At 54.1% G+C, this 24,363-nt stretch overlaps 2 protein-coding genes across 5 annotated transcripts in view; one reads left to right on the top strand and one right to left on the bottom strand.

Moving 5' to 3' along the window:
* RIC3 (RIC3 acetylcholine receptor chaperone) overlaps positions 1 to 2,723 on the top strand; it is a 60,229-nt gene extending 57,506 nt beyond the window's left edge. For 2 of the 4 annotated variants that reach the window (XM_055548733.1, XM_055548734.1), the window contains exon 6: positions 473 to 2,723. In XM_055548733.1, coding sequence (XP_055404708.1) covers positions 473 to 909 — 437 coding nt within the window. In that variant the 3' untranslated portion in view covers positions 910 to 2,723. The remainder of the gene's footprint in view (positions 1 to 472) is intronic. The other 2 variants (XR_008703039.1, XM_055548735.1) reach the window with 2 other exon arrangements.
* Positions 2,724 to 5,477: 2,754 nt separating this feature from the next.
* The window catches only part of TUB (TUB bipartite transcription factor), a 65,817-nt gene continuing 46,931 nt past the window's right edge, over positions 5,478 to 24,363 (bottom strand). Inside the window, 11 exon segments of the mRNA XM_055548732.1 lie at positions 5,478 to 10,031; positions 10,474 to 10,645; positions 10,859 to 10,957; positions 13,152 to 13,269; positions 14,127 to 14,239; positions 14,500 to 14,697; positions 15,134 to 15,258; positions 16,440 to 16,622; positions 17,802 to 17,945; positions 20,915 to 21,071; positions 21,529 to 21,580. Of these exon segments, the coding sequence (XP_055404707.1) occupies positions 9,898 to 10,031; positions 10,474 to 10,645; positions 10,859 to 10,957; positions 13,152 to 13,269; positions 14,127 to 14,239; positions 14,500 to 14,697; positions 15,134 to 15,258; positions 16,440 to 16,622; positions 17,802 to 17,945; positions 20,915 to 21,071; positions 21,529 to 21,580 (1,495 nt within the window). The 3' untranslated portion in view covers positions 5,478 to 9,897.

Consider the following 24,363-nt stretch of genomic DNA (forward strand, 5'->3'; position numbering starts at 1 on the left):
TTTTTCAAAGAGCTCAACATTGCTTTCCTCCTCCCCCTACCTCCCACCCCGCCCCTGGGAAGCTTTGGAAATGGTTCCAGATAGAAATTATAAACATTAGCCTTGAGCTATGCTCTCTCCATCTGGTGTTTGGCACTTTTTTTTTTTTAAACTGAGGATCATGTTGTTTGTTTAATCTTCATCACTACTGCAGAAGCTTGAGGTGTGAGACTTACACTCTGCCCCAAGCAACCTGCACTTGAGAAGGGATTTTCAGCTGAATTGGTTTGTATTTCATAGAGCTGGTGGACAGTCAGCCGAATCGCCAAGAATTTGCTCAAGTGAAACTTGAGAACTGTTAGTCATCTTAGAGATTTCTTGAATGGATTTGTTGGGATAGGATGGCTGCTGCCTTGAGAAGCCTCTTTGAGCCTGACACTGTTTATTTGGAAGAGACATTCTTTGTAAGACTTTGTGCTACTTTTTTCTCTAGGTTATCCCGAAGAGACTTATCCAATTTATGACCTTTCAGATTGCATTAAGCATAGGCAAGAAACAATCTTGGTGGATTACCCTGACTCAAAAGAGCCCTCTGCTGAAGAAATAGCTGAAAGAATGGGAATGCTAGAAGAGGAAGAATCAGACCGTGTGGGTTGGGCAATGCCTACTGAGCCCAGAGCTCAGGAAGATGATTCTGTTACCTCATGTGACCCAGAGCCAGAACCATGTTGCTGCTGGTCTCCTGAAGAAGAGGATCCCGCCGTCTTGGCAGAGAATGCTGGATTTGGTGCAAACAGTTACAGTGAGCAGGAGGAAGCCACCAATGAAGTGTGGCCCTACGACTTGAGAGATGAAGGGTCAGGCATCAGTGCAGATAAAGCGGATCCAGGCAGCATGCCGAGGAAGCGGCATCCCCACGGTATAGAGTGAGAACAGTCAGTCCAGGACCATTTCTGTAGTCCCAAGGTGACCTTTCTCCCCTCTCTGATTTTATCCTTGGCCCTGTGCCCTCTACTTCATTGTCTGTGTTTAAGTATCATAGCCAATCAGGCCACTACCATGGATATCGTGTATCCTTCCTGGTGCTTGCACACCTGTCACCTTATAAAACATCATAGAAATTAGTATGAACACAAGACAGCCTCCCTCTTTCTCTTCCTTCTTTGCTCCATCAGAGATTTGATCCACTGAGTAATTTTTGATCTATCATAATTACAGATGGGACCACTCAGGGCAGAGGTCTGACTCTCCATGTTAGAAGTAACAGATGGTTTACCTGTGATGACCATCAAATTACACATGATGAGGACTTAAGGTTGCAAGAGTGAAGATTTCAGAGTCCAAGGTGCCTTATTCTGTGGGCCTTGAGCAGGTTAGTGGTCTGCTGGGTTCAAGGAGGAGAATATTTTGTTTGTGGGGATGGTGGGGCCACAGCGGGGACTCTTGCCTGAGCTGAAGCCCCTTACAGCGAGGGCCTTTTGCAGAGCCCCGAGGCTGCCTCAAACCTCCACTTTTCTCCGGCATAGAAGACTCTCACTGACCTGAGAATGAGCCCAGAGGCTTGCTAGTAATAGTAGTAGTAGTGTTAGTTACTCAGTTGTGTCCGACTCTCTGTGACCCCATGGACTGTAGCCCGCCAGGCTCCTCTGTCCATAGAAATCTCCAGGCAAGAATACTGGAGTGGGTGGCCATTTCCTTCTCCAGGGACAGGCCGGGAAACGGTTTTTCTCTAATAATGCTTGGAACTCTAGCTTCCTTTGTCCTTGTTCTACTTAACAGAACTGCCAAACGTAGAAGCACCTTCATACCTCTGGTCTTCTGTGGCTAGAGGAAGCTTGAGATAGAGACTTTAGTTCTTACCCTGTGGAGCCAAGGTTTGAAGCTTCAGGAAAGGCTGCTGAAGGGTGGAAGTCCTGCCATGAGATGCTCACAGGGCCAAGGGGCAGCTGAGGGAGAGTAAACCCACGCAGTGACAGGCAGTCCTTGCTTAGATGCTGTTTCTGAATGTTGTGCCCTCTGGGAAATTCGTTCTTACAACAAATTAAAACAGAAACGAGGATGATTGAACTTGTAGACCATGTGCTGTCCTTGGTCTAAGGACTTTGGACCCAAGCTATTGGGTCCCTATATTGTAGGGACCCAATATAGCAGTGCCTGGAACAGACCATGTGTTCCATATTTGGATCTGAGTCTGTTGAGAAAGTTGGGCAAAGTGGGAGGTATTAGGACAGGGAGGACTGTGACCAGACCCAAAGCCTAATTTCTGAGCTGCCATCTCCCATGTGTCTCCTTGAGGTAAGATGTATTCTGTATAGTAAGGATGAGTGAAATCAGTTTACAGGTAAGACCTGAGAGTTTCAAGAGGACATATTCCCGAGGACCACGAAATGTAGAAGACTTGAAAACTAAGACATCATGTAAAGGTGGACCTGGCTTTTAGAGTTCCACTATGCCTGGAATGAGTCAGAGGCCAAGAAAATAATTTAATACCTGTTAAATCACATATAAGCACACACTGCTGTCAGAGGTACAGGACCATATTAAGATCATGTGTCATCTGCAGCTGTGCATTCTTTGTTAATGACTACAGAGAAAAGTCAATGAAGACGAAGTCCATAGGAAGCATATTGTATCTGTCTCTGTGTGGAACATTGGATTCACTTGTAAAGAAAGGAGTTTAAAATGTACCGAGAACAATCTAGATGTAATATAATGCTGAAGGTGAAAAATCACGTAGGTGCTCTTTCCTGTTTCGATAAATTATTTGCCGTGTTCTCTCTCTCCATTCACAGTGGGGGGCTGATTTATGAGGAGAGTTCTGGGACTCTGGTTCAAGTTTCTTTTTTGCCTTAGGATATGATTCCCTTATTAGAGGTGGATATTTGTTTCCTTCTGCTTATTCTCTCATTTATTCATCTTGCAGACCACTGCTCAATTCCTGCCTTTGAAAAAAAAAAAACAGTTGAATATGAGAGCCTTATCCAGTTTATTTTTTAAAATGAACTGTGAACTGTAAAAGGGCTCAAGATGGTGAGTTCTGCAGGCAGAGAAATATTGGTCACGGTCCCATACTCGTCTATTCTGGTTGTAGAATCTGGCCAGCTCCTTAACCCTGGGAACTTTGACTTCCTCATTGCTAAAGCTGGGGAGTCAGAGTCCAGCTCTTACAGGGTATGAGGATTAAATCACAGTTACGGAGATGAAGTGAAATCATCATTGCCTATAAAGCAACGTTGGTCCTGTCTCATATAGACATAGGTCCTGTCTCATACTCAGCAAGTGGTGCTTACTTTATTGTGCAAGATTTTATGCTGTAATTGCGATATGGACCCAAATCCATATGAGCACAAAGGAAGAAAAGGTCACTTTTGCTAAAGTACTTCCAAGAAACTCCACGGAGGAGATGGGTCTTGAGGGATGCTATGAACTTCTCCAGATGTGCAAGGTAGAGAAAGGATACAGTTGGCAGAAAGAGTGGTGGTAGAGCAGTGGGTGTGAAAGTAGATGGATGTTCAGGTATTTTGATATTTGAGGCTGGTATGTAAGGTGTCACATAACCAACTCTTTATTTGGAATGTTCATCTCTGGGGGAAATTGGCTTGTAGAAACAGTTCTGCCCCGAGTACTGAGACCTCATGATGATTCTTGCTGCCCTGATTCTTGGTGGGCTTATATAACAGGAAAACATTTATGTATTTATATTTTAAAAAATTTACTCTTCAGTCATTTCAGATTAGGCAGTTCTTTTTGGATTTTTCAGAATTATGTTATTCTTCAGGGATGAGATTATATGTATATATACAGTCCAGGATGACCAGCCTGGTTTTTGTCATCTCTCTTCTCCTGGTCTTCATTTCTCCAGAACTGATCTGGGTTAAGAACTTGATCAGCCCCCTGGCATTAGGTCTGCAGTGACTCTTGGGCACCGTGGCAGAGCACAGAGTCACACCTCTGGGGTCAGAGGGTTGGCCTAGGAAATAACTGCATTGTGCGGGACCATGCTTAGTAACTCGGGTGGGTGATCTGGCCTGGAAGTGCCCTTTCCTGGTCAGACCAGGCGCACAAGGAGAGCACCTCCCGAGCTCCAGGACTAGTGCTCTGGGAGCTCGGGAGCCAGGGTGAGAGAGCTGCAGTGAGGAGCGGAGGCCCGTGTGGGCTCTCGAAGAGCTGCCTGTGAGCACCCCATGCACCTTCCATGGCCTGGGTCATCCAGCGACTTACAGTCCAAACTGGGACACTTTAGGAAAAGGGAGCTTTAATAATAATTACACCAGGATAATAGCTGTCAACCAGGACTCTCCATGGACCCTGTCTAGAGCTGTTAAAGAGATCATGTTTAACCTGATCACTAAACCACAAAACCATCTTTCCTTTTTTCATAGTAGTGTCCTGCATATGCTATTTCCCAGAGGCAAAACCATGGAGAGAGGCCACAGTCCAGGTAGGTTCTTGATCTGGGGTAATAAACCAACACTACTCATTACCACATTAAATTCCCTCAACCCAGACTACATTCCAGAGGAAAATCGAACACTTCAGCTACCCAGAAAGGAGAAAAACAAAGTATCACAGACTTTGCCTTGATGATTTTCATACAAATCTTTCTAAAATATACCTAACGTTAGGTTTTTCCTTTCCCATTTTCTTATACAAATTAAATAGGCCAAATTTCTTTTTCTTAGACTACTCCTTAACTTCTCTAAGTACCAGTTTCCTCAGTTTTGAATTGGGAAGCTCTCCCCTTGCAGAGCTGTTGGGATGAAATGAGATGGTATATATAGCATCTGTCCAGGGTAGCCAGTGCTGGGGCACCAAGTTCCTGTGCTGCCAGGCTGTTGGACTTGATGCTCCAAGGCTTTCCTGACTGCCAGGAATGGCCCAGAGCCCAGGTGCTGCAGTCACCGGGGGACTTCAGTTTTGACCTCCCCACCTAGGACCAGACCTGTAGCTGTCAGGCATAACTGCAGCCTCCCTTGCTCTTGACTTCAGATCTGCCACAGGCTGAAAAGAAAAGCATGTAGCATGTCCAGGTTCTGTTCAAACAGGTTGGGCTGCTCTGCATATGGCTAGAGGAACCCAGTGGCTAGGTCTTCATGTTATTTCTACCACTTTGGCCTTCCCTGCCTTTTCTCAGCTCCACAGCCCTGCATGTGTTCCTCTGGGCCAGGCCCACAGGGTTTACTCAGAAGCAGCAGCTTGCTCTTCTGGCTGGCACAGCTGAGCCTGCAAAGGATGTGCTAATTTAGTACTTCCTGTCCTTGCCCTTCCCGGCCTCTGCGTGTGGGTTCTGACCATCTTTAAACTTGAGGAGCACAGCCAGAAGGAAGACAGTTTCCTCCCACAGGTGACTGTTTCCAAACCAGCTATGATCCCCTTGTTACCACCACCCTCCTGCCCTCCCCTGAGGCTCTTAGGGCAGAAGGAATGAACGATGTAGAAAAAAAACTTCTAGGTAAAGAAACATTTTCTCTTTCATAGGGGGAAAAAGTGCACAGCAGTGTTGAAACAGTTCAAGTTTAATTTGTTGATATATGGTTTGTACTTAGACAAACATTAAAGTTCTACAACATACATAATGTCAACATGGGAAAATACCAACTTTGTCATTGCACATACCAATAAATAAATACATTTGCTCCAGAATACCAAAGAGTTTATTCAAAAAATCACTTAATAAAAGCACAGTTTTGCATGTTTGTCTAAAACTCGGTAATTTTGAACAAAAATAAAATGTCTCACCACTCCAAAATAGGAAAAGACAATCTTGTGCAAACAGACACACACATTGTGGGCATTATGCAAACTGGCTAAATGCACGCTCAAGAAGAGAAGTGCCACCATGCTAAGTCCCCGCTGTCACCAAATGCAGGACTAGAGGGGCCAGAGTTGGGCTTCCCTTTCTCTGTCACTCTGTTACTGTCTAGGAAACTCTGGATCTCAGCCTAATCTCCAGCTCTGCCTGGATCTTGAGAGGGAAGCAGGGAGGAACGTGAGAACAGAGGAGGAAAGAGGTGTGACATCTTTCTCAGGAAAGAAAAAAGGCACAGTGATGAGCCAGAAAGTGATGGAGCAAGGACCAACCTTCATTCAGCCCAAATCCCACCACGAGCTGTGACAGTCTGACCTCCTCATTCTGTGAGAAAACGGATCTAGAAAAATCCCATGGTTTGCTCAAAATCACTTGATTACTAAGTGCTGTAGTGCTTCCTGTAAGAACCAACTTGCTTCTCAACCTGGTTGGAAAATTCAGAAACCAAACCTGTCCTAAAACTTCTTTTGGACTTTTCCCCCCATATCCTGAGATGAAAGAAAATTGCAAAACTAGAGGCATGGAAGGACAGATGACCAATAAACTCAAAAACAAGAGCCCATAGTTTGGCCTGTTGTGGGGGCTGCTCCAGTTCTCCAGGCCTGGGCCCAGGGCAGTGTAGGGTCGCGGCGCTGGGCCCTGAGTGCCAGGGCATCAGGCCCCCCTAGTGCTGGGCGTCAGAGCACGCGGCCTCCTTCAGCCTCTGGAAACGTGTGCTCTGAGCGCCCCCTGGCATCCTGAGGTGACAGGGCTATCTCAGCTGGGGTAAGAAACGGTAGAGAAGGGAGGGCCAGTGTTCTCACAGGAAGGGAAAGCCAGGGACCCCACCCTGGAGATGGAATTTGTGCTTGCGTTAACAGAGCTGTGGATATGGCCAGCCCACCCATCCCCCTCACCCGCTGTAAGGAAAGCACAGGCATCTTAGTTTGAAATCATCACTGGCTTGTTAAGTTCAGAACTACCTCTGAATATATGGTAAATTCATTTAGAGGTAAATGCCCCACTATTTCCAGAGGAAAAAAAAAGACATCTGCTTCTACAGTTTTGTTCCTTTTTGTCACTGCAGGAGGCGGGCCCCAAAGGTTCTCTTCTAGCCTGTGATGATAACACTCCTTGGCTTCTAACACCTGTCCTCAGCATGGGTCTGAACCTCACATGCTCGTTCTGAATTAGTGTCATGATTTTTAAGGCACATTCAACTAGAATAAGTTCAAATTCATCCAAAACACGCATGCAACACACCAATTTCTCCAGCTAATGCAGAGTGGAAACTGAAGAACTAAACTTTTCTGGATAGCGTCTTCCCAATAAGAACCTCCGGAGAAGGAGTTGGTACTTTCCCAGGTATGCTTTCTGATCAAAGGGCATGAAATGAAGGAACAAAATCCACAGGTGATCACAGCTACATCCTCATTCCTTTCCTATTCATCCACAGAAATATGATCATAATAGGAAACCTTCATTGTTCACCGATTGCCCTTGGCCCCAAATACACACAGAGACAAAGAGACAGACACAGAGCACCTTAGAGCAAGAAGGAAAGAAAAGCCAGGACTGGAGAAGAGTTAGGGATGTGAACCTTACTGCTCTGCAGGACTGTGTGGGGGCAGAGATGGGGTGTGGCCCCAGGAGGAGCTGGCAGCAGGAGCAGTTACAGAGGAGCTGCCTAAGGCCCCAGCTACCCAACTCCCGTGGGGCGTGCTTGCTCCATCACTAAGTTCCCTGCCCAACCAAGGACCATCTGGGTAGTGGGTACGAAGGGCAAGGACTCTTACTGTGGGAGAGACTAAGCCCAGGTGGTCTCCAGGGGTTCCAGCAGCTTTAGGAGTCTGGGCCCATGGTTAAACCAGCATCACCCAGAATGGGGTCTTAAAAAAGACCTTGCGAGGCTGGGTCTCCAGCAGGTGATGAGTGCTCTTGCCTGTCACTCAGTACCTAACAGGGTTTTGTCGTAGAGCTACCCTTTGCAACACCCAGGCTGGAACTCTGAGGCCACACTCCCAACCCTAACGAAACACCTGTCAACCCGTCCTCTGTGTACTGGAGGAGTAAGCAGGTGACACGTTTTCCATTGTATGTCTGATGAATTCTCCACTCTGCCACCAGGATCCTCCCTCTCACAAAGATCAACCTTTCTACCTTAAAATCACTGGCCCAGAGAAACAGCTTGACTAGACATTAGGGGTCATCTCGCTTCTGTCATTCCAAATGTCAGCAGGTCTCCAAAGTCAAGACAGGAAGAGCCAAGCTGCGACTATGGAAAGGAGGGGAGCACAAAAGTATTTCCCTGGGAAGCAGACCTGCTCCAGGACAGAAAGTTCCAGTGCCCTCAAGAAGGTCCCAAGTCAGAGTGGTCTAGGTACCAGACCATGTTAACAACCAGAGATGGATGCCCCAGGTGTGGCCAGGTCCCTGCTAGGGCAGGAGGCCTCACTTTAAGCACTCAACACATGAAAACCTAGATTCCCAGAAAATGAGAACATCCTAGTTCCACTGAAGTCAAAACAGCTCCACCACCTCACTCAGGGCCTTCCTAACATGTTTGAAGTATGACTCTTAAAAAAACCAACTTCTGTGTAGTCTTTCCAAGCACATCCATCTACTCTGAAGTGAGGAACGACTCTCACTTGCTTCCCATTGATTTCTGATCTCCATCTGAGCCGGCAGCCTCCGTCAGGGTGAACGACACATACGCAAGTGTTCCCAAGTCTGCAGCGTAGATGGTGCCATCCAAGGAGGAGGGTGGCAGAGGGAGAGGTCAGGCCACTCACAACTACCTGTCACACCTGTATAGAAAACTGGGCTGCAGCCTTGCTGAAGCCTGCCCTCGGGGACGGGGGGCGGGCAGACACAGGCCAGTCCTGATCAGATGGACGTGCAAAATCAGACACCTTTCAGCAGGGAACTGCCTGGTTTCCCACTGAAATGGCCTCAATCTCACCACCTCTTGACATTTCTAAGTCTGGAATCGGGTGCATGGGCATGCATATTGTGCCCCAGGAAGGCCAGAGACAGCAGTTTTTTGGGAGGAGAGTGGGAACAAGGAAATGAAAGGAGCTGAAATCCAAATTCTGCCCTTAACCAGCCAGGTGACTCCAGGCAAGTCCGTCTTCTAGGTGATCTCTAAGGGTTGGTGCTGCCACCTCTGATCCCATGTGGTTCTAACATGTCTCCTGCTCTCCTCACCCTTTCCCATTCCCAGCTCACAACTGCACACATGCCCTCAGTGGCCACAGCCTAGACTTTACTGCAGGGAGCTGAAGCACAGGCAGGAGCCCCAGGCACACCTACCTGTGTGCAGTCTGAGGCTGGCATCTTGGGGTTCCCTGTGTCAGCCGACAGGGCTCCTGGACAGCCCTGGCCCACGTGCCACCTGTATGCTCAGTCTGTATGGATCCTACAGACCCTACCTGCTAAGACATTTGACCTTGGGGGCCGGCCTCCTGCCGCCTCTATGCGCACAAGAAATCCTAGAGAAATCAAATGAGCCCCAACCGCAGGCTGCCAGCCAATTCCCACAGCCACAGCCAGGCCCTGCAGCCCTGACAGGGGCCTGCCCCTCACCTTCCCACCCCAATTCCTCCCAGGCCTGGCGGAGGCCAGCTGATGCTTGAGGACTTTCTGCAGTTGTAAGAGCCAGGCTCAGCTACCCAAGCCTGTGCTATGTAAAGCTGTTGTGCCCCAACACTCACACGCACTCACACACACACTCTCACCGAGCCCCGCACTGCTGGGGCCCGTGGTCATCGGACCCCGGGCTGAGTGGACGCTGGGCCGCAGCAGCCCTGCCTTGTGCCTCTCCCTCTCCACCTCTTCACGCCTCCCCTGCTGAAGGGGCTGCTCCGCTTGGCAAACAGGACTGCAGCAGGACACGAACCCGAGAGCGGGGGCACAGAAAGGATCTGCGCTGGTCCCCTCGTGCCCCCCACTCCTCTGCCTCAGCAGCAAAGGCAGAGGAGCCCGTTCCCGGATGGCTGAGCCCGGGGCCCACCGAGAGCCACAGGTTCACCTGGCAGGGGGCCTATGTACAGGGATCGGTGGGGCTGCTCCACAGGCAGGCGGGCAGCGCCACTCCAGGCCGGGCCACCCCAGAGGGCACGAGGCGGCCTCTACTCGCAGGCCAGCTTGCTGTCGAAGCTGGACAGGGCAATGGCAAAGGCCTGCAGCGCACACAACGGGTAGTTGTAATCCATGGTGAACACGTCCTCTGCTACGCGGCCAAACTGCATCACGATGTAGTCCGCTGGAGACAGGCAGAAGTGAGGACACAGAGGGGCAGAACAGGAATGCGGAAGGACAGATGGACACCCAAATCATGGGGAGAGAGGCCAGAAGCAGAGATGCCAAGAGGATCCCAGAGGAGGCAAAGCACAGACCGAATGGGAGCAGTGGCAGGAGAGATGGAGCAGGTGACAAGATGCAGACACACAGCAGGAGATGGGGAAGGAGAGGAGGCCATTCAGAGGGTGCTCCCTGCCTGAGACTCTGCCGCGCACAGAATCCAGGGTCAGGGCTCCAGGGGAGGCTCTTCCAGGGCCTCCCAGTCATTAAGGTCATAAAGCCCTTTACTAACCCAATAACCCATGTCCTTAAACTCTGAGCTCTACAGGCAGGGCTGAGTGGGCTGAATCCAGAGCTAAGGGCCCCGGTGTCACGCAGTCGTGAGTCAGGGCGGAAACACTCACGGTCATTGCCGTGGATGATCTGGAAGTTCTTCACTGAGGCCTGAGTGACGCGCCCATGGAAGTTGAGTACGTAGGACTGCGTGTCGTCGTTCCAGACGGGCGTCTTGTTTTGCAGCTCGATGATACTCTCCGTGTTCTTGTTCTGCCAGCGCGCTAGCAGCGTCTCATGCTCCTGGGAGGGCAGCCTTGGCTGAGCCAGGTGCGGGCCTTGGCCCCATGACCGCCCCAGAGTGATCTGCCCCAGGGTGGGGCTCCTTAGATCCCCCTGAGACCCCCAGGGCTTCTCATACTGTTTACACATGCACACCCGCTGGAGCTGTGCCCTCAGAAGTGCGTGCAGAGACTGGGAGGAGGGGGAAAGCGGGTGGGATGGGTGGAGACTCACGTTGCGGGGCCGGATGGAGACTCTCTCATGAACCATGGTCATGCCCGGGACAATCACACTCATCTTCCGAGGCCCCTTAAAACCTAAGACGTTTGTCTCCTGGGAAAGAGAGAGAGAAGCTCGCTCAATAGTGGCCATCTGAAGACGCTACCTACCTGCTGGATAGACTGGAGGAGCAGATAGAGATGAGCTCGTCTATCGCCACTCGAAGGTACAGGAGGCATCTGTAAACTTACTGTGTCCAGAATCGGCTCCTTAATCTCCACTTTGCCCAAACAAGCTGCTCTTACCATCTTCCTCGCTCCAGTGAACATCATCTCCATTCTTTCATCTGCTCAAACTACCTGGAGTCATAACTTAACTCCGCCCACCCTCACATACCTCTTCTAACCCATCAGCAAATGCTGTCAGCTCTTCCTTCAGGTTATACTCAGAATTCAACCACTTTTCAACCACCATCATCTCTCAGCAAGAGCACAGGACCAGCCTTTAGCTGGACCCTGCATTTCCTCAGCCCCCACTCCACCTCCTTGTCATCTGTTCTCCACACAGCACTGAGCAGTCCTGGTGAGTCAGGTCATTCTTCTCAGTTCACTCAGAGTAAAAGATGGCGGTCTTACCTCGTGCTGCAAGGCCTCATGAAATAGGGCCCCATCACCCCCTCCTCTCTTCACCACCTACTCTCTGCAACATTGCCTGCCCTCCTTCTGCTCCCCTGACATGCCAGCATTTTTGCTCACCATCTCAACACCTGCACAGTTGGCACTCACTTCCTTCTGGCCTTTACCCAAGCACTACCTCAGAGAGGCCCTCCCTGCCCTCCTTCCTAAAAGAATATTCATAGCCCTCTTCCTCTTCCGGCGTGCTGCAGTTCATGGGGTCGCAGAGTCGGACACAACAAGTGACTGAACTGAACTGAGCCCTGTTCCTGCTTTATCCTTCTTCAGTTCAGTCGCTCAGTCATGTCCGACTCTTTGCAACCCCAAGGACTGCAGCACGCCAGGCCTCCCTGTCCATCACCAACCCCCAGAGCTTACTCAAACTCATGTCTACTGTGTCAGTGATGCCATCCAACCATCTCATCCTCTGTTGTCCCCTTCTCCTCCCGCCTTCAACCTTTCCCAGCATCAGGGTCTTTTCAAATGAGTTGGTTCTTCGCATCAGGTGGCCAAAGTATTGGAGTTTCAGCTTCAGCATCAGTCCTTCCAATGAATATTCAGGATTGATTTTCTTTAGGATTGACTTTAGGATGCCTTTAGTATCTCCTTGCAGTCTAAGGGACTCTCAAGAGTCTTCTCCAACACCACACTTCAAAAGCATCAATTCTTTGGCGTTAAGCTTTCTTTATGGTCCAATTCTCACATCCATACATGACTACTGGAAAAACCATAGCTTTGACTAGACGGACCTTTGTTGGTAAAGTAATGTCTCCCCTTTTTAATATGCTGTCTGGGTTGGTCATAGCTTTTCTTACAAGGAGCAGGTGTCTTCTAATTTCACGGCTGCAGTCACCGTCTGCAGTGATTTTGGAGTCCCCCCAAAATAGTCTGTTTCCATTGTTTCCCCATCTATTTGCCATGAAGTGATGGGCCCAGATGCCATGAATGTTATATAACTGTTCTATAGCTTCCCCCCCACTCAGGGTTCAGGTCCCAGAAGGGTACATCTTTGTTCACTACTGTCTCTGAGTGCCTCAAGTGGCATCTGGGGCTAAGTATCACCTGGAGAGATTCAGACTGCCTCCCCAGAGCTGACCAGCAGGTGGCATCATTGGATCATACGAAACAGCTATGAAGTCCCAAGCTAATGGTACCAGTCCCTCATTTTGAAATGAGATGGAGAAATTCCTTGTGTTTATATCCCAGTTCGGTATCTATAAGCTGTGTGACACTGGCAAGTGACCCAACCTCTGACCTTCAGTTTCCTCATCTATATAATAAAGAAGATAGGCTCGAGCTCTTAGGTTGAATACTCAGTGAGATGATTATGCAAAGGGCCTTACAGTCCATTTAGGACCTGAATACTGGAGGGAAGACTGGAGGGTTGTGCCAACATGAACCCGGGCCTCCTGCCTCCTCTTTCCCAGGAGGCACCCAGGCTGGGCTGCAGAGAGGCAGGCCTAGTTCCCAGAACTTGCCTGGCAGGTGGTCAGCTGTGTTCTGTCCCAGGCAGGGGCCACTCCACTGCCCTCCTTCTCTGCCCGCAAAAGTAGATGGAATAGGCCACAGACAGGTAGAAAGTCCTGAGTGTTCTGTCTAGCTTGAAGCCCAGAGACCCAGGGCCCACGACTCACGTAGCAGACAGCAGCCAGCTCCTGACGCAAGGTTCCAGTTTCCAAAGTAGAGGCTGATGCTTTCTGAGGGTTGACTCCATTGTCATACACGGTGAACTTGGTGCCCATGAGGTTGGACCTGAAGGACAGACACAATCATTGTAAGGTCGTGCATCCTCTGTCCCTGGGCAGGGAGTAGCTCAGAGGCTATCCTAGGGAGAGAATACTGGAGGGGACCTTCATGACCTTTGTGGGCAGACAGCAGCGGACCTGGGGGTACACTGTTCACAGAATCATCTCAGAAGGCGCTTCATGGACAGAAGGCCTCAACTTGCTCTGAGTTTAATCAAAGGGCATCTCAGCTGAGTTCAGGGAAATCGGAGTTCCACAGAAGGTCTCCCTGGAGGAACTGGAGTGGCCCCCCTCATGGAAGGTGAGCCACCCCAGGGGGACCTGGCAAGACTGCAGAGGGGACTCAGTACCCCATGGAGGGTGGAGACAATCCGCTCTGTCCTGTCAGCCTGGGAGTTACGGTCCAGCCCCATCTCCAGCTCTAAGCTTGAGTTATGCTTCCGAATCTGCCACACTTCTCAGCACACCCTCCCTCACCTGAGGCCTAGCTCAGAGCCTTCGCCCCACCCCAAGGTTGCTTCCTCTTCCCTCAAGGGCTCACTCCTGCCCCTTGGCACTAACCATGAGACCAAGGTGGCTCTTCCAGGGTGGCCTACACCATCCCTGACATTGTGGTTTGACTTGTCCCCCCTAGTGGGCCTGCGCCCCCTCTACCTGGGAGCAGCTTAGGGTAGGATGAGTGAGGCTCATCTTCAAATCTGGCTGTAAGCTAGCACAGATCTGAGCCTGTGGTTGATCTGATGGACAGAGAGAACCCTGGGAGAGGATCCAACGCTTGACCTCCTTCAGGGGCAGCAGCTGCCCTCTACAGAGCCTGCCCCAGCCTGCCCCACCCCCGCTGGCCTCCTGGGGGCGTGCTGGTACCGCAGTTTCCCGATGTAGCTGTCCCCTCCTCTAGACAAGTCTGTAGGGTCCACGGAGATGAGGTAATTGGAAGTTTTACTCTTCTTTCTCTTCCTTCCCGCCAGGAGGAACACCTTGGGGAGTGGAGCAAAGTCATGCATGTTCCAGGCCCTGCCTCCAGTCCACACGCAATCCCAGGACCACTCACAAAGCGATCCCCTCGCTTCAGCTCTTGAACATACATGTGTGCACACATATGCACCAGTGGGGACACAGGCTTCTGTCTCTCTGGGGGAACTGGCAGGTCAGTGCTGGAGCTGAGGCTTCCAGTCCCACTCCAGCCCCCAGGACTTCAAGCCCACAGGATGAAACTGCACGTCCAAGCCAACCTCACCTTCTTCCCGTCCTCGCGGTCCAGGTGCAGGAAGTAGGTGGGGTACATGCCCCGGTCCATGCCCTTCTTGTCCCGTGTGATGCGGCACTTGATGGTGATCCCCTGGGGGGCTGGCCTCAGGGCAAACTCTTCGAGATCCTGGACCTCAACATCCACCGACGGCTCAGGGGCTGTGGGGCTGGGGGCCGAGGCTGCCTCCTACCAAGGAGAGAGGAGGAGCCTGAGCCCCAGGCAGGGTCCCCGAGCTGCTGAAATTGATGGTCTAGAATCCAAAGCTGCCCCCATATGGTGGTGGTGGGAGACAGGACTAGCACCCTGGGATGTGGGCACAGAGATCTTGCCCCTGGGCCAGCAGCTGGCTTCCTAGCCCTTCCTTCAGCTCAGCACCCCAGGGTAGGGATGGAGGGAACAGGCAGGCTCTCAGAAGCCATGCTGTCCAACTCCAGCTCCCCTGCCCTCTGGCTTGACTGAAGACTGGGAGGACAGAAGAGCCCCAGGGGAAAAAACTCTTGACAGGCACCTGGGCCCAGCCCACGGCCCAGGGAAGCCAAGTCCGCCTCACTTTACTTCATTCCCCTCCCACCTGGGTGGCGCTGCTGTCTGCCCTCCTGCTGAGCAGGAGCTCCTCACTCACCCTGGTGGACTTCCTGCTCGTGGCGGAGCTGGGGCGGGTGTTGCTATTCAGCTGGGAGGAGCTGGAGCTGTTCTCGTCCTCCTCCTCCTCCTCCTCCTCTTCGAAGCTCATGCTGCTGGAGATGCCTGGGCCAGGCAGAGGAGTGGGAGGGGACAAGTGGTCACACAGGCACACCCAGTCACTCACCCGTCCACTGGCTCCAAGTCACCCATTCACACAACACACACAAGCAGAGTGGCACGTACACACGTACATCCACGCACACATTCAGATGCATACTAGGACACTCTCTCTCCGGTGCATATGTGAGCTGGGGCTGGTCACTGTCCCCGGGTGCAGCCCCCCGCCCAGCCTCAGCTGTCAGACCCTATCTGGCAGCCAGGGTGCCCTGTCTCCTGGGTAGCAAGGCCTGAACTGAGCTGGCCCTGCCTGGGAGCCTCCATCTCTGGCCTCAAGTCTACTGGAGGCCTTGGCTGGCAAAACCTAAAAAATATGGAGAAAGTCCCAACTCCTCACTCAGCCTGATGCTCAGGGCCCACCAATCCTCTCCAAAGAAAGTGAAAGTCGCTCAGTTGTGTCTAACTCTTTGCAACCCCATGGCTCCTCTGTCCATGGGGATTCTCCAGGTAAAAAAACTGGAGTGAGTGGCCATTCCCTTCTCCAGGGGATCTTTCTGACCCAGGAATCGAACCAGGGTCTCCAGCACTGCAGGTGGATTCTTTACCAACTGAGCTACCAGGGCAGCCCATCCTCTCCAAAACCTGCCCTGTCTACATGCCTTCACATCTTCACCCCAGCTCCACAGCCCTTCCTCCAGGAAGCTGTCCCTCGTGCAGCGTCTCAGAACGTGTGCACTGCGGGCTCTCCCTACACCACCTCCCTGGGGCAGAGCTCACTCTCTGGGCAGCAGGTCTCCTGGGAGTGTCTGCCTTACCTCTCAACCTCCTGGCCCTGCTCCCTCTAGCTCAACAGAGTGGGGACATTTTGTAAGAAAAGAACTTTCTCAGAGGGACAAAAGGGAAAGGAAATCTGTCCCCACACCTGGGCCTCCCTGCGGGCAGGAGATGGGGATGGGGACCCAGGGCTGGGCTGTGCGCTAGCTGGTTCCTTGAGCCACACTTTTCTCCCTCAACGCAGCCTTTTCAGGGGTCCCTGCCCAAGCTGCTCACTGGTCTCCAAGTGTGCCCCCAACCAGGGCCTTGGAGGAGCTGAAGCAGACACAGGAGGGCCATGCTCCCTGAGAAAGGTGCACCTGAGAACCTGGGGCTGAGCTTTGGGGGTGTCTCTGGACCCCCACGGGGCTCACCCTTCCTCTGCATCGTGGCACGGACGTCCTGCCCACCGGGCCGTGCTCCGCCACCCGCGGCCGTCTCCCCCGCGGCCGTCTCCCCCGCGTCCTGGGCCTGGTCCGACTGGCCCACAGTCAGGATCTGCACAGGGCCTCGGGCCTCAGACTTGTCTTCAGCCAGTGCTGCTGGCCCGCCGGAGCCTGCAGGCCATGGACACTCCTGAGTCCCATCCAGGGGTGTGGAGGGGGCGGGGCAGCCCGGATCCCCAGGTGTCCAGGAAGAGGGTGAGGGAAGAACGGGGACACATCTGAAAACTTTATTTGCAAAACCAATTTTTAAAAAACTGAATGACCGCTGTCAGCCTCTTAATGGTGGATGAGCTAGGAAGGGGCATGGGCTCCATTTCTTCTGCTGTTCCCCCACATCTGCGGCTGAGGGGGGCACTGAAATGCTTCGCGTCCCTAGGCAGCCGGCTCCAGGTACATGGTGAGCAGGACAGGAGGGAGAATGAGGCTGGGTCTGACACAGCGAGGCCACCACTCAGCTCAGACACGGCCAGCTCTGCACTGTCAGTGCCGGCCTTCTCTCTCACATACACACACTCACACACATCAGTGAAACACACGGGGCCCCTGGAAAAAGACAGGTCGGCATACACTCGCCTTCCCAAACGGAGGAGCTCCCACCTCCCCCATCGACCTTCCTGCCCAAGTTGCCACAGCTTTGGGACCAGAAACAAGGCCTGGCCCACGCATCTGGGCTTGGCCTAAAATGCCGCAGTCATTCCACAGGCCCTCGGACCCGACACACCACTGTCCGACCATGACACGGAGGCCTGGAAGCCCCCCAGGTATAAGAGTTGAGGAGTAGGCTGGCCAGCAGAGATGGGACTCAGGGCAGGGCCACTGTAACTGGCCTTGATCTCCAGGGATCTTTTCTGGAGAGGGAGGAGCAGAGGGAACAGACTGGTCTGTGGGCCAAGAGGGTGGAAATGGGACTGGAGAACTGAAGAAGCCCACAGGACAACTGAGCACTGCCCAAGGGGAAACAGGCTGCCTGGGAGACACTGAGGCTCCCAGAGGAAGTGTCCTGATCAGGGTGGAGGTGCTTGGGCGGGCAGGGAGGGGCTTCCTGGGCCACAGCTGAGCTGGACTTCACCTCCTCGGGCAGCAGGAGAGTCCTGCCCATGCCCACGGGCCAGCCGGTCCTACATGAGCAGGAGGCCAGTGAGCCAACTGGGGGATCCTGAGTGCCATTTGGGGCTCTCCCCGAGGACTCGCACCCAGCCCCTCACCCCCCAAGTCTGGAGGACAAGCATCCTGCCAGCCCCACAGTGGGAGCCGGGCCTCCCGAAGAGGGGGCAGTGAAGGCAAGCCAACCTTTGTGCTTCCCCTTCCTCTCCTTCCTCGAGGCCCCACCCTGGCCCCCTGCCGCGGCGGCCGCCTTGGTTCTCTTGGCTGAGGCTGGTGCTGTGGGGTGGGCAGTTCCCAGGGGCACACTGGCAAGCGAGTCGGCCTCTTGAACTGCTCAGGAGAGAGCCGGAGAGAGAGAGAGAGAGATGCATACAAGGTGAGACCAGAGCTCCAGCACAACACTTCCCAGCTCCCCCACCAGGGCCTCTGTACCATCATCCCTCCAGGCAAAGGTGTGCAGGGCAGGCCGGGCTGGAAGGAGGTGGCACCCCCCCAACCCAACAGGGTGCTAAAGTCAACAGCCTGGTCTGCACCACAACCACCCCAGAAGCAGAGCAGCTGGGGAGGCAGAGGGAGTGTGTCTGCAAGAGTGGGGCTCACCGATGACGGTGGGTGAAGACAGAAAAGGCGGCAGCGTCCAGAAGAGACCACAGTGAGGGCAAGCACCCCAGGGACTGCACTGCTCTCCTGGGACAAGCCCTCGAAGCAGGAGAATAAATGGATCCCAAGAGCTGCCTGCCGAGTGCAAGGTCTCGGAAGGGCCACCACTGGGGATCTCCACCCTCTCCAGGCATCAGAAGCCCAATCTGTCAAGGTCCTTGAGTGGCTTCTCACTGCTCAGTGCTCTTAAGATGACGACCAGTGTCCTCCCGCAAGCCCGGCCTTCCCCTTGGCCTAACCGTGCCCTTGTCACCTGTTGGGCATCCCAGGTCCCAGACACACCCCAGACTCCCTCCTGCCTGCCACGGGCCTGCTCTCGCTGTCTCACCACCTGGAGTGCCCTCACCACACAGCCCCCGCTCCCACTAACTCCCATCAGCCTGCGAGTTCCAGCTCAGACGTCACCTCCTCAGGGAAACCCTGCTCTGGCCACTACTCTGCCATCCACTCGCCGAGCTTGGCTTCCTTCTGCAACCCACACCTATGACAGTCTGTTTCATCCTCTCCCTGCTCCTAGATCTTAAGGTCCATGAGAGAACAGAGACTGCATCGGTTTGTGCTCACCCTGGACCCCCAGCCTCTAACCCAGAGCCTGACACAAACAAGCTCTCAATAAATATTTAAGAAATGGGTAAATATATACATGAATGAACACAGCCAGTAGGTCAAAAACTCTCCACTGGGATAAAATGCTGGTTCTGATTTATCTCATCTTCTTCTGGAGTTCCCTAGTTGCTCAGATGGTAAAGAATCGGCGTGCAATGCAGGAGACCTGGGTTCAATCCTTGGGTTGGGAAGGTCCCTTGTAGAAGGGAATGGCTACCCACTCCAGTATTCTTGCTTGGAGAATCCCATGGACAGAGGAGCCTGGCGGTCTACAGTCTATGGAGTCGCAGAGTCAGACATGACTGAGCAACGAACACTTTTTCACCTCTTTCTCTGGGAATGATCCCTGTGTATTTTACACCAACAGCCAGCAGAGGGCAGAGCAGAGGCAGTGGAGGCTGCAGGGGGCGCGGCTCCTGGAAACCTGAATCCCACATTGGCCAGCCTGGTGAGCAGCCTCTAGAGCTGGGGAAGCCTGGACCTGAGACGCTGCCCTCACTCCGCCTGGTCTGGAGTCTGGGCAAGGGACAGCATTCAGCTGACTGGACCTGGGAACACACCACAGCTGCTCCAACCTTCAAAGCCCTGGGACAGAACTTTCCTCACTTTACAGGGAAGGAAACAGACTTGAGAGGGTAGGCAACTGGCTCACAGTGACAAGTGAGCAGGTGACCCACACGACCAGAAACTGTCTGACTTTGGCCATGTACTCTCAGAGGCGCTGCGGTCTTTCTGCAGGCCTGGCCCGGCCCAGCACACGGTCGGTGCTCAAGAAATACCTGCCAAAGTGACTGCACAGATGTGACCTGCCAGACTCTGTCTCAAAGTCTCAAGATGTTGGTTCTGGCACAAACTGGCAGGGCCTGAAGTCCCTGGAGCAGGCTCCCCTGCCACAGGCAGACTCAGATGGCCAGGTGCCAGGCTTGGCAGAGCTGGGGCAGTGATGCTGGGCTCCAGTGGATGCAGACTGAACTCCACCAAACCCAGAATGGTGGGGGGCCTTCTCTGCAAGACACTGTGGCCACCCTTGGGGCAGCACCCACGGACGAGGAGTGAGGGGAAGGCTGCCAGGTAAGGCTGGGGCTGGGGGCCATGCCGGGTGGAGCAGCTGAGGCTGCCTCCCACAGACCATCCCCTTCTCTAAAGGGCTTCTCAGGTGGAACAGACACATCAGCTGCGGCCCACGTGCTGAACTGAAGCGCACACGGGGGCATTACTGTGAAGGAGCCCCATGGCGAGGCAACTACCAGTCATCTGAAGTGGCTGGAGGCCGCACATCCCGAGGAAGCCCGGAAGGAGGGGAGCCTTCCAACTGCAAAGCCAGAGGCCTGCAACCTTCATATAGTCACTTGTCGACGGAGGAGCTGCCGTGATCACTGGCCACCAGCAGGGGGCAGTGGGGACTGAGCCTGAGTCCTCCTTTCAGGCTCAGAGAGACCCACCCTCTGCCCAGCCTGGGGTTCTCAGCAGAAAGGAGGGTCCTGAGCACTGGGGTGAAATCGAGGCGTCCCTGCCCCCACGATGAGCCGCAGAGAATTCCCTTCCCAGGGGACTCCGCTGAGAACCAATGTGTACACAGCTGGGAGCTGGAGGCTGCTGGTCATCACGGCTCCATGCAGGGACCCAGGGGCCAGAGGCTGGGCGCACTGAGGGTTTGGGGAACCCAGGAAGGGGAGGCGACAAGTGTCTGTCTATCTGTGACAAGAGGCATGGGTGGGCAGCATGGGAGATGGAGTCTTCTCGAGAGACAGAAAGCTGGCGGGGAGCAGACTGTTCTGCTCCTGAGAGGTGCCTCCTGCTTTCAGGGAAATGTTCCAGATCAGAAACCTGGGCTTTTGAAGTTCCAGGCCCACAAAGCTGTACCTTCTGGCCCCACACCTGGCATGGGAGCCCAAGGCTTCAGATCCCAGTCTCCCTCCGCCTGTCCCACCACTCTGCCCACTGGGCACCCCCAACAGGATGGGCCCCTCAGCTGTCCAGGCCAGCAGGAAGTCCCTGAGGGCCCCTGCAAGCAGTCCCAGGGTGGGGTGTACCTTGGTAGCCGGTGCTGCCGCTGAGGTAGGACTCCACCAGGGGGGCCTGCTCCTCCGACTGCCGGGCCCGCCGGCTCCTGGGCCGCCCGTCGGCATTGGCCTGCACCATCAGGGGCTCCTGGCGCTTCTTCTTCTGCTTCTGCTCCAGCAGGGCCCGCTACAGAGGCAGTGGACACACACAGGGGTTGGCGGGCCCTGAGAGAGCCGACCACCTCCCCAAGGGAAGGCGCCCAGATGAGGACTTGGGGGACCCTGCTGTCTCCGTATGGTTCCAGAGGTCACAGTGGGGTCCACGGCCCACTCTGGCCTTGTGCCCCAGGACTTGGGGTCCAAGGGAAGCAGGCAAGTATCAGTCCAGGTAGCTGCCCTGGCAGGATCACAGCACAGTGACCTGAGCTGCCTCCCAGCAGGAGCCTTAGATGCCAGGGTGGTGCTAAGCTGGTGAAGGAGAGAGCTCACCACTTCTCCCCTGGGAGGGCCCCCTCTCTCCACCACACAGGATCACCCAGGAAGGAGGACTGCTCCCCCAACCCCCGCCCTTGGAGACCCCACCCAGACTCCGGCCTGGATGGCGCGTGCTGGCCGCCCTCCCACCCGGCTCCAGCCTCACTCACCTGCCTATCAAGCTTCTGCTGCCGCAGGTTGCTGCCCTCATCATCTAAGACACTGCAGGGGGAGAGAAGGGCACTCAGGGCTGGCCCACGAGGAGCCAGGACCACCCAGAGCCCTCTCCCAACATATCTGGGTTCTTTAAGCTCCTCCCATCACGGCTGCTGGGCATGGGTCGGGGCAGAAGGGTGAAGCTATATTCTGGGAACTGGCTAGAGACATAGACATGAGCTGTCTTTCTGCTACTTCAAGGACTTACCTCCTATTGCGATCCCTGCTGCCCAAGGACTTCCCAGTCTACCCCGCCCCAGTTAACTGAGGAGGAAACTTTCCCATTGGGCCCATTAGGGCCCGGCCTGACTGAGATCCAGGGGGCATCAGTCACAAGCCAGGCCGCAGGCGGGGCTTCAGACCCAAGAGCCTGCCCCTCTGGCTGCACCCCTCCGGCTGCACCCCTCCATCTTTCCATCCTTCTGGTGGAGGCTGGGTCTTCAGGGGCAGACTCTCGACATCCATTCAAGAGCAACTCCTGGCTCTCCAGGTGGTAAAGTGGAGCTGCTGACACTGCCCACCTCCCTGCCCCCCTTCAAGAGGACCCCGGGATTTGGAGATTGAAACTCAAACACCAGCCAGTCCCTCCAGGCACGGCGAGGGCTGGGTGCAGATGTGTGCAGGGCGGACACAGCACATCGATGCACAGCCCAGCAACCAGCCGCTGGGTCCTTCCTTGGCCGCCTACACGGAGTGGGCGGCATCAAATCCTTGAGTCCTTTAACTAAGGTCGTGGGATGGGCAACCTCATCTCACACGGACTGGCCCTGCCTCCAAGTAAGGCAGAGCATGAGGAGGGAGCGCCAAGCACTTAAGCCTTCTTTCTAGTCTAACACATGCATGAGACCTAGACCCAAGCCTGTAGAGCAAAGGTCAGGCCAGCTGCATGGGCATGCGGCTGGAGCCTGAGGATGCGAGCTCTGGGAACCCCCAGACTGCCCTGGCCCCCTTATTCTGGAGCCTGCCACTGAACCAGACCTTGTGTGGGTACCTGCACAGATGTGTCCAAGTGTGCTGGGTTTGTGTGTGAGGCTGTAGAACTATCTCATGTGTGCGCACACTGGGAGATGTCCACACGTGTAAGCATGTACCTGGATATACATGCATGCAGACACCGTGTCAGAGGTGGGTGTCCTGAGTGCAGCCAAGCACGGTCGCATATAAAGAGGTCATATCACCCTGCAGACAAGGTGAGGTGATCCACCTCCTCCTGACAGCAGCAGCCCTTTCCAACTGGAACAATCATTGACCTGAAATGTCCTTTCAGCTCAGCAAACTGCTTGTGCTGCAGGGGCTGGCCAGGGTTGGCGGGGAGTCCATGGATTGCAGACAGCCCAACACCCAGCCCTCTGGCTTCACTGCCTCCCTGGCCACGACCTGTGAAGACTGCCTATTTTGAACTAGCAGCTGTCCTACCTACTTGACATCTGGGAAGGACTTGCCCAGTGCCCATGGGCTGCTCTACACACAAGAAGAGCCCAATTGTGATCTGGGGCCCTTCATAGAACAGCCTCATTCACCAAACCCTCAGTGGCCAGAGCACAGGAGAACACACTACTCAGACATGCTTCTAGTCAAGGCCTCAGTCTCCCTAAAAGAGCCCACCTGCCTAAGAGCATGCAGCTGCACGTGGGCCTCCCCAAGGGCAATGCTAGGCCCAGAGGACAGGGAATAGCTCTGAAAAATCCCAGCTGGCTGGGACAGTGAGGGTCCCAGCACAGGAGGCCGCACACAGGACAGGCAGGGCAGACGGTGAGCAGGATGCCTGGGGGTCCAGCCAGGTCCAGAGGCTACAACTCTTCTCCTGTCTCTCTGCCTCCAGCCAATGGCCTGACTGGAGAGTTCAAGGGCCACACATCCTCAAAGGCTCAGTGTACCAACGCCACTGTCCTCGTGGTCCATGGTGCTACCTGGCTGAGAGGAGCAACGGGGCCTGAAATCCAACTGTGCCCTGCCCGCCACGCTCTGTGCCTTGGCACGTGTGGTGCAGCCTGCATCTCAGGCATGTTGGCCACCTCTGCAAGGCCGTGCTGCCTCCCCTTCCTGCCAGCAGGACAGGCTGTTTCCTGGCTCACCGGGATGACGTGAGCCAGTCATCTAGGTCATCCCTGGCCCTGGGCTTGGCTGAGCAGGACACAGGCAACTATTTCCATGGTGCTGACACCATGCAAGGAACTGACGCCTAACATGAAAGGGCAACATCCTACTGAGAAGTAAGCTCACATCGGCAATGCCACCTCCAAACTGCGGGTCACAGTGCTTGCTCAACTGACAAAAGGTGGTTCCTGCCGCCGTGGCCTCCTTGCCCAGTGCCCCCCACCCCACCCCAACAACCTCGTCCACGTGGGGAGGACATCTTCCTAGCACAGGCACTGTCCCACTGCCATGGACTTTCCACTCCGTTCCATCACTTCCTCTTCCTCTGTCCCCACCTCCATCCCCCAATGGGGGAGAAACAAAGAGCCGCGCCAAGTACGACTACAGGTAGAATGGACTTAATCACCAGCCTTCAGAGAAAGATCGATGAACGCAAGTGTGAGGCTTCTGAAGAGATTCCAGAAACTCAGATACCCCAGAAGTGCCTGGAGAGCCACCCCTCTCCTGAGTGGAGGATGCAGGTGAATGAGGGATGCAGGGCAGGGGGCGGCAACCGGGGAGAAGCAACATGTGCCTGGTGAGCAAGACCCATCCAGGAGGGCTGACAATCAATCCAGCTAAACGAGGAGGCTCTGAGAGCAGGCAGCAGCCCGTGCGGGGCAGCAGGGTGCTTCCTGAGAGCCACAAAAGCA

Source organism: Bubalus kerabau, chromosome 15, assembly GCF_029407905.1.
Source record: "Bubalus kerabau isolate K-KA32 ecotype Philippines breed swamp buffalo chromosome 15, PCC_UOA_SB_1v2, whole genome shotgun sequence".
NCBI lineage: Eukaryota > Metazoa > Chordata > Mammalia > Artiodactyla > Bovidae > Bubalus > Bubalus kerabau.